The 9,416-nt window shown below is 36.7% G+C and overlaps 2 protein-coding genes across 2 annotated transcripts; one reads left to right on the top strand and one right to left on the bottom strand.

Moving 5' to 3' along the window:
• Positions 1-5,651: 5,651 nt before the first annotated feature.
• On the bottom strand, positions 5,652-6,089 carry LOC130721174 (nudix hydrolase 21, chloroplastic-like). The gene is made up of 2 exons (XM_057571919.1): positions 5,901-6,089; positions 5,652-5,770 (listed from the first exon to the last, which is right to left on the bottom strand). Exons 1-2 carry the CDS (start codon positions 6,072-6,074, stop codon positions 5,657-5,659), a joined length of 288 nt encoding a protein of 95 aa, XP_057427902.1. The 5' UTR covers positions 6,075-6,089; the 3' UTR covers positions 5,652-5,656.
• A 624-nt stretch (positions 6,090-6,713) lies between these two features.
• LOC130719074 (uncharacterized) lies at positions 6,714-8,414 on the top strand. The gene is made up of 6 exons (XM_057569716.1): positions 6,714-6,910; positions 7,147-7,314; positions 7,463-7,573; positions 7,667-7,748; positions 8,142-8,237; positions 8,319-8,414. Exons 1-6 carry the CDS (start codon positions 6,714-6,716, stop codon positions 8,412-8,414), a joined length of 750 nt encoding a protein of 249 aa, XP_057425699.1.
• The last annotated feature ends 1,002 nt before the right edge of the window (positions 8,415-9,416 follow it).

Below are 9,416 nucleotides of genomic sequence, written 5' to 3'. Positions count from 1 at the left end.
CACTCCACTGTCACTAAGTAACGCCTCGAAGGACGGGATAGTCATGTGAAAATATCCACTCCACTACCACTTGATAATACCTCGAAGGACGGGACAGTCGTGTGAAAACATCCACTCCACTGCCACTTGATAACGTCTCGCAAGACGGGATAGTCATGTGAAAACATTCACTCAGCAAATAGAAAAAGGTTAACTCCATGTCATTACCACATATAAAAGGGAAAAACATGCTATTCAAATTTAAGTGCATATCATGGCACATAAACTAGCAACTTAATTCAAGATAGATCACGACATATATTCAACAATATAGATTTAAATCAACTATCAACAACCTCAATAATATTTATCAACAACTTAACAACATATATGTTAATTCAGATATCAACAACTTAACGATGTAACATTTATTCAGACATTAACTTAACAACATAGGTTAATTCAGATAACAATAACTTCAACAATATAACATCAAATCAAATATCAATATCCACTCCACTACCACTTGATAATGCCTCGAAGGACGGGACAGTCGTGTGAAAACATCCACTCCACTGCCACTTGATAACGTCTCACAAGACGGGATAGTCATGTGAAAACATTCACTCCACTACCACTAAGTAACGCCTCGAAAGACGGGATAGTCATGTGAAAATATCCACTCCACTACCACTTGATAACGTCTCGCAAGACGGGATAGTCATGTGAAAACATTCACTCCACTACCACTAAGTAACGCCTTGAAAGACGGGATAGTCATGTGAAAATATCCACTCCACTACCACTTGATAACGCCCCGAAAGACGGGATAGTCATGTGAAAATATCCACTCCACTACCACTTCAAGCAAATCAAAACATCTCATCCAATTCCGTAGTCACTCAAACAACAAACTCAAATTCAATAATCAAATCAGCATAATCACATGTTATTCATAATCACAACATTTGCACGAACACATCAAGCTCTATTGAGCAATGAAACAATAATTCAGTGCTATAAAACATAATAATGTCATATCCACTAGAAAGCAGTAATGACGGAAACCAGTAAACGGCCGAAGCCTCTCAGAAATCGGAGACACACGTCTCAATAAGTTAACTCGGCCGAAGCCTCCAGAAAACATTTGGCACAAGCCTCAGAAAACATTCAACATAAGCAAGCATACAACATTGCAAAACATGCCAATTTTTCAATCAATTGCCAATCAAGTTTAAACAACTTCATCTCAAACGCAAGCAGTGCGATTAAAGCATGCAAGACTCAAAGACGCTCTAAAACTGAGTTACCCTTACCTTAGCCAATTTCTCCATCCAAGCTCAATATCCCAGTCCAATCCAAAATAAAGCTCCCGAACCCAGCAAGTTCCCCGACGTCCTCCTCAGTTGTGAAACCTCACCAATTGCTCCAAAGTCTCTTTCCTCAGCTCAACTCGTTCCAAACCTTAAGCAAAGTATCATTGCTTAGTCGCTAAGAAACAAAACAACTAATAACACTATTAAAACCCGAAAAGAAGCTTTCGAAGCTCTAGAGTTCGACATTTAGGCACGAATGGACAATAAGACATGTTTTCGCTAAAATGCGCATAACTCGAGCTACAGAACTCGGAATGACATGAACCAAAGCCAAAATTTCGATAATCGAAAGAGCTACGTTATAGGTCAGGTCATAGAGACCCAAAAATTATTTTTGGACACGGTACCCTAACAAACAGGTTTCGGCCACTTTAGAAAATAGGGTTTCCGAACTTTTTCTTCGATCTAAATCAATTCCTAGGTATTCTTAGGCGATATCTAGGCCAGGGAAACTCTCAGAAAAATTATCGGATCGAAAACTAGAACAAGGGTATTTTGGTCAAGAGTTTTAGCTCGGAAACTCAAAATCGAAATTTCGAAAAATAAATTGGATGAGGTCGATACCCACGACGTTTATGACAACTAATCCTACTGACGCTAAGCTCAGTCGAGAGTTTTTGATTCAAAAAGCAGAACCTCAGCATAAAAATGGGTTTTTGAGCAGAATTGAAGTTCTGCGGCGATTCGGCGAGATTCGGCGAAATGTAATCCGCTAAACATGTTCTTGGGCATGCAGGGAATAAGTTTAGACAGAGAAATCAAGTTATTTGGACAGTTTTACAAAAAGCTCAAAACTTTGAGCACAGAAAGACATAGAGAAAAGCGACAGAATTTACGATCAGAGGTAAGGAAAAGCATCAATACCTCGAGGCCTACGCGTAGCAACGAATAGAGCGACGATCAGGCAAGAAACGACGAAAATCTTCCTCTCCCTCTCCTCCCTTGAGCTCGCGGCCACCATGGGTGAATGGTGAGGATTTTTGAGTTTTTCTCCTATTTATAGGAGATGAAAAACGCGGGAAAATGAAAATTCCGCGATTTCGATTTTTCCTGTGCATTCCTCGGTGAATTATAAGATAGAATCCGGCGACAAAATTCCAGAACTCGAAATAGGTTTCCTGGATTTTAAGCAAACGACTCGCTAACGGTGTTAATCGATTTAACCCGAAAAGTTACTTTTTGCAATCGATGTCGGAAGAGAAAACTTCCTTTTGAAGAAAGATGGAAACATCGAAGGAAATGGGTGTACGCGTGTGGAATCTTCGTTTGAAGCTCCGAATAGAAAAAGTATTCATCGACAGTTTACTTTAAGGTTCTTGAGCTATCAGGGATTCAGTTTCGGCAAACCTCCGAGAATCGAAATCGATCATTCGTACATTCCAGGGTTTCGTGTCGAAACACACGTCAGGGAAAGGAATAAGAGAAATTCTTATAATCCTCTGAATATTTTGGAATTCTGCTTCTACAGTGCTTTAAGAGCGGATTAGCCTTTTACTAACGCTTTCGCCCTAAGACGAAAGTGAATAAAACTCGTGCTATAACCTATAGCGACTATAATACTATTCTTAGTCATTTCCTGAACTTTCTCCTTCATAATACTAATCCAAACATCAATCACAAGTCAAGTTCCTCTCACGCTGATACAAAATCCTACGCGTGAGTTGGAAATTAATTATTTATTAAATTCTAAAATCCTGGGTCTTACATTTTGAGTAGATAGAGATGGAGAAGCGAAAGTTCGAGAGAGGAGGTGGAGTCACTTTTGTTTGGTGCAAGGGAGAGACAGCAGAGAGAAGAGTTTGTGTGGATCCCACACACTTTTTGACTTCTTCACAAATTGAAGAGAGATGGTACAGATTCCAAAATTGTGCAAACTCCTTCAATGGTTTTTTTTATTTGGGTAAAATTGTATTTTTAGTCAATTCCATTGTCGTTCACTTCTATCTCTCTTCTCATTTTATCATACCAAACAATCTCTAAATCTCTCAACTCTTTCTCCCTACTTAACTTCTATCTTTTCTACTCTCTCTTTCTACCAAACAAAGCGTTGGAGTTCACTACATTATATTGGCCTCACTCTCAATTTTTTGTAACATCACCGAATACCCTAACCCGATCTAGTAAGACATGTATTCATTTTGATTTTAAATAATAAAAGAGAGAGTGTGTTGAAAGAGAGTCTCAAGAATGAATGTTATTAGCATTATCTTTTTGTTATAGGAAAGTTCGGGTGAGTTCGGCTCCGATCACCACTACAGGTCAGGGTTCTTATAGATCGTGTACTAGCACAACCCTCACATCAGAAGCTGGAAGAAAAGGGCTTTTACAGCGCCCTTATTACAGCGCTTCACCTAGCAGGCGCTGTAAAAACAAAAACACGGAGCGGATAATAGGATTTTATAGCGGTTAAAGAATAAACCGCTGTAAAATCATTACTTATTAACAACGGTTAATTTTGCAGCCGCTGTGAACACAAAAACGCGGAGCGGATAATAGGCTTTTATAGCGGTTATGTTCTAAACCGCTGTAAATAATTGGGTTCCACTATTTACAGCGTGTATCTACTAACCGCTGTAAATAATATATCCTGAAAATTAAAAAAGTGTTTCATTTGGGATTCGAACCCGGGTACATAAAAAAATTGTATGACTTCTTACCACTGGGCTCGACTGAGCTTTAATTAAATATGTTGGTTTTTATATATAAGTATATTATATTGAATTCGTACCCCACTAACAAAACCCAGTAACTGTAAACCCTATTCTTTACCACACTTTCACTCTCTCGACTCTTAACCTCTTCTCCTTCTCTCAAACGCGTTTTACCTCTGCCTCCACCGTCCTTGCTGCCGCCGGAGCCGTCCTAGCCGGCGTCGGAGCCGTCCTTGTCGCCGCCGTCCTTCCCGCTCTTGTTTTGTGTTCCTTTGTGCACGGTTCTTGCCATCTTAACCTCTGTTTCATCTCTCAAAAGCTTGCTGCACCTTGTGCCTCCACCGTCCTTGCCGCCACCGGAGCCGTCCTTGCCGCCGCCTCCGTCCCTGCTGCGCCGTTGCCGCTCTTGTGTTGTGTCCCTTCGTGCACGGTTCGTTGCCCTGTCCTCAGAGTTCAAAAGCGCTCCATAGTTCCTCTCCTCGATCAAGCAATTTTCTTCTTCCTCATAAGGTATGATTTTCTTCAATTTTGTAAATGCAACCTAGGGTTTGAGTGTGTTTTATGATCGCCGGTTCACTCACTATAACTGTTGCTTGAATGTTGATTCTTTAAACATTGTTTTAGAATCTGGTCTAGTAAGCTCTGCAGAACTGGAAATATGTACAACTTGATTTCTGCTCCTTATTCTTGTGCACCCTGAGTTGAATAGTAATGCTTTAGTTTTGATTTTGATACAGATGATTGTATATAGCTATATATGAATTGTTGTTGGCAATTTAAAATAAATTGCTTAGTTGAATGGGATGCTATGACAAGTAAATATGTCACACAAACTTTTAATTGAAGAGACAATATACAGTTATCAAACTCATGTATAAATGATATGTAGATTATGTGGGTATTAGACCATTGTTGATAAGACTAAGTTGATAATAAACTACCATCATACTTCAATGGGTAGCAACTAACAATAGAGATTCAAATGTGAGAGCACAGGAGCATATAAGCCTATTAAGTGGTTGTATTGTTGTTAAAACTCTGGAATGAAACTTGAATAAGAGTTACTATGGAAATAGGTTCTCTTGCAATGTTGTTTCTGGAATGAAACTTGAATAAGAGTTACTATGGAAATAGGTTCTCTTGCAATGTTGTTTCTGAAGTGGAATGTTATAAATTTAAGATTTTAGTGAAATCTACAACTGAAAAGATGTTGCAATTGCTCTTTTCACCTATAATAGAATAGTCTGTTGCATTAGCTATCTCTGGTGTTGGTTCTCAGGATATGGCCAGTCATTGAGAAATTTGGTATAGAAATTTCATAATGGAGATCATACATAAATATTCAAGTGTAGGAGGCTCTCTAATTTGGTATAGAAATTTCATAATGGTTGGCTTTATTATAAAGAAAACTAATCATTCTGTAGTAATTTATCATTTGAAATCTATGCTCCTAACTTGACTGATCTTATTCAAGTGTAGGAGGCTCTCTAATTTTTTGAGCATGTTATCAACAAAGTTGATCTGTATAAATGATCTTGAATGGCAAAACCTTCCATAATAGACTGTTAAAGAATCAAATGAATGCTTCTGTACTAACTTTGTAGATTCCAAAAGCAAGGGAACACCCTACAATTAACAACTTCTACTTAATTAAATCTCCATCTTTTTGGGCTGAACTTTAGTACTTTGTCTATTAACCAACTCATCTAAAGCTTCTTTCATCCAAGCATATGGGCATATTTCTTTTGCTTCAGCCACAGTAATCTGCATGATGCAAATCAATGAAACTTTAGGACACCAAACAAATATGTTACTTAATTAAGAAATTTGCAATTGGGAAGATGAATATAATTGACCGTGAATACACTGAATAGAGGCTATGTAGTTAACTTACCCATTTTCTTCTTCTTGTGTTCATCTCAGGCCAGTTATCCAACTCCTTGCTAACAAGCAAAGGGAACATGTACCCCTCATGAACTGTGGGTTGGCGTTTGCTCTTGTAATACCATTTACCCAATTTACTCTGCAAGAGAAAAAACAAACCAAAGTACACAAGGTAAGAATTCATTCAAAGGCCTAATCAAACTTGACAACTCATGCTTATCAAACTTTTACTTGATAAGCTTTGACAATTCAAACACTTAAAGGCTAAGACTCTAGATAAATAATTATTTACCATCTTCTAGGAAATTCAAGGAAAGCAAGGGGATATGATATTATTTACCTGCTTTGATATTTAACCTTTCATACATTTAAAGTTAATTGTACTTTAATTGATTTTTATAGCTGTTTCATTGTAAATTTTATTTAGCATTTTGTAAATTTTTGCCCCCTCATTAAGTTTCCTAGTTTTGTTCCTGCTTGGTCATGAGTAAATTCAATTTAGGATTTTTTGAAAACTAATTGGTTTTATGTTAATCTGCTAAGCTTGGTGTACTTGTAGTCATTGGAAATTAACAGGGGATTGAAAACAATAGTAGCCTTAGACTATGTTTACATACGCACAATACTCTTTTTATGATTGGAGCACTAATCCAAGGTACTGCTTGAGCAATCTATGAGACCATAATTGAATAGCTGAATGTTGATTGTCAAGTCCGTGGTTTTGCTACTCTCCTTTTATTATTTGATGCCTTATCTTTCATGCTTTCGTCTAACTTTTTTTTGTTAATTGTTGTTCATAATTAGTTTGGTAGATTGGGATAATATGGATCAAAAATGGATGTTTGCGAACCGTTTGTCAAATGAGTACGAGGGTGGAGTCAACGAGTTTGTCAGTTTTGCGGTTCAACATGCCGAGGCCATTGATAATATCATATGCCCTTGCTTACGTTGTTACCATATAAGACGAGTCAATCAATCTGAGCTGAAAGATCATCTAATAATTAATGGAATTGATCCAAGGTACACATGTTGGACAAATCATGGTGAGACAAGTTCTGAGTCTAATGTGAGATATGCTTCACATTGGTTTACCTGAAATCATGCATGTTGTGAATCATGAGCAATTATCTGCATCTGTGATTTGTCTATACATGAGGTAGTGTATTACTTAAACTATCATTCAACCAGTGTCTTTTTACTATTTTTTATTGAAATAATAATTTTTTCAGTTATTCATTTGTGTATTCTCATTTAAGGTTTGTATATGACATCGTCATGCTCGAACATGGTTTGAGAGAGAGATTCAGCTTTTTGTCTCCAGCGCAAACCACCAAATTCTCTTATGAACAAGTTAACTATATACATGAGGCCTTCACGGCACAGGTGCGAAGAGATAAATTGTTTCTCGCACCATTCAATGCTGGGTAAGTCAATTTTTTTATTAACCTATGTAATTGTTGAGGAGTAATTTGTGTATATTGAACTGATCATATGTGTTTGGCTGAAAAGTTTGAATTATTTGGTTATATTGTCATGTGTTGTGGATTTTTTCATGTATTGCTTTATCTATAGGGAACATTGGGTGTTGATAGTGATTGATGTGTTTAAAGAAAGAATATACTATTTGGATCATTTACGTCAAGAGCTGACAGAACGCAAACAAATGAAGCTTATGTTTGATACGTAAGTACAAGATTTTGTTTTTTTTTTTTGACATACGAAATGATAAGGGAAATTGTTTACTTCTAAATCTTATTTTTTTCTTGGATTTATTAGGGCTCTGAAGGTTCATCGGTCAACTTCTGGTATGAGTGTACCCAAAGCAAAGCAAAATTATATTCCGTGGGATATCATTGAGGTATAATATTAACTCGTTATCACCGTTTAGTACGTTTATATACAGCGGTAATAATGCTAAGTGCTAACAATTTTGAGAAATTTTATAGTATTTAGGATTGAATGCTACCTGTCCTAATTTGTCATAAGTTTGTAGTGCTTTTGTTGTAACAAGACATTGTTTGCTTCTGTCGCACTAATCTGTAAGTACTTGTAATTTTTGTGATATAGTAGCTGCTAAGTATCCTTTGCCTCGTGATATAGCTGGCAACCTATAACTTGTAGCTAAGTTAATGTAAAATGGAGTAGTGTCTGTTTATAAACTTGTCTATTTATTTACATGAAGTTTTCTATATAGAACAAAGATATCTGAGTTTACAGCATTCATTTAGTGTTTATTCTTTGGCTTTTGTAGTGCCCTCGTCAGACTAATAGTGTTGATTGCGGATATTATGTGATGAAGTTCATGAAAGATATCATCACTCACCAACAACTTGTGATCCCAACGAAAGTAAGAAACTTTGATATGCGTTCGCATTGGATATTAAAAGCTCTAATTGTAACTTAACTCTATTTTTATGTTGTTTTGTAGTATTTTGAAGATTGTCAGTTCATTTCCTACAATGAAGAGCAATTGCGTGAAGTTAAAGATGAGTGGGCCGCTTATGTTTTTTACAATTGTTTTTAGTATTTAATCTATTGGATAGTGTTATCTATGAGATGGTGGTAGATGAAGTTAAGGACGTGGTTGAGATATTATTCACTTTAGAAATTGCTTCGAATTTATGAAGCTTTTGATATTTAGATATATTGGTTTTGATATGCTGAAGTTCAGAAAATGTTTATTTTATGGCTGAGTTGATATCCTGTGTTTAGAAAATGTTGATCTTTTTTGTTTGGAAGACTCAAATGGGGAGAGGGTCCTTATGATTTGGAGACTCAAGGCACATTTCTATTGCAGAAACTCATTTATGTGAGTTTTTTTTTGCTGTCATGGAATTACTGTCCATATGCTTGCTACAAGAACAGAGGTTCTGTTTACACGAGATGTTACTGTGCTTATATGCTATACCTTGTTTTAGCTTATGTTACTGTGCTATACCTTGTTTTAGTTTGGTGATGTGTATTAATTTTGCAGTCAGCTTTCATAGCTTTTGAAATGTGTACCCTTTCGGTTAAATTATGATCAATATATCTTCTTTTCAGAAGAAAAAAAAAAGAAATGTTGATCTTTTGGCTGAACAGGTGTGGTAGTTAATTCAACAAAAAAAAAAACAAATTACAGCGGTTACGTGGAGGAACCGCTGTAATATATATTATCAATTACAGCGGTTACCAGCTGAAACCGCTGTAAAAGAAGACTCAAGTACAGCGGTTATTCTAGAGAACAGCTGTTGTAGGTCTGTATTTACAGCGGTTTTATTAAATCAACCGCTGTAAATAATGCGTCTTTTACAGCGGTTAGAACCGCTGTTAAGGCTTTTACAGCGGCGAGATCTACAGCGGTTCTGGACCACTGAAAACCGCTGTAAAAGGCTATTTTCAACCGCTGTTAAAGACCATATTTGGTGTAGTGAATTGAACACATAACCTTCTAAGGACAAGTGATTTGTCATTACCAACTGAGTCATCTCTGGGTAGCATTTCTCTTAGAGTATACTAGTATTTTAGTCAGCCCCGATGCGCAAAA

Source organism: Lotus japonicus, chromosome 5, assembly GCF_012489685.1.
Source record: "Lotus japonicus ecotype B-129 chromosome 5, LjGifu_v1.2".
Lineage (NCBI taxonomy): Eukaryota > Viridiplantae > Streptophyta > Magnoliopsida > Fabales > Fabaceae > Lotus > Lotus japonicus.
Note: the sequence above shows the minus strand (reverse complement) of the source record. Positions and strands in the feature narration are given on the sequence as shown.

Bases quoted from the DNA above. Each gene is read 5' to 3' on its own strand.
- LOC130721174 (XM_057571919.1), bottom strand. From the start codon at position 6,074: ATGAATTCTTACCTTGTGTACTTTGGTTTGTTTTTTCTCTTGCAGAGT. The intron at 5,771-5,900 runs GTAAGTTAACTA...TGCATCATGCAG, and splicing joins ACACAAGAAGAAGAAAATGG to ATTACTGTGGCTGAAGCAAA.
- LOC130719074 (XM_057569716.1), top strand. From the start codon at position 6,714: ATGGATCAAAAATGGATGTTTGCGAACCGTTTGTCAAATGAGTACGAG. The intron at 7,749-8,141 runs GTATAATATTAA...TGGCTTTTGTAG, and splicing joins TTCCGTGGGATATCATTGAG to TGCCCTCGTCAGACTAATAG. The intron at 8,238-8,318 runs GTAAGAAACTTT...GTTGTTTTGTAG, and splicing joins AACTTGTGATCCCAACGAAA to TATTTTGAAGATTGTCAGTT.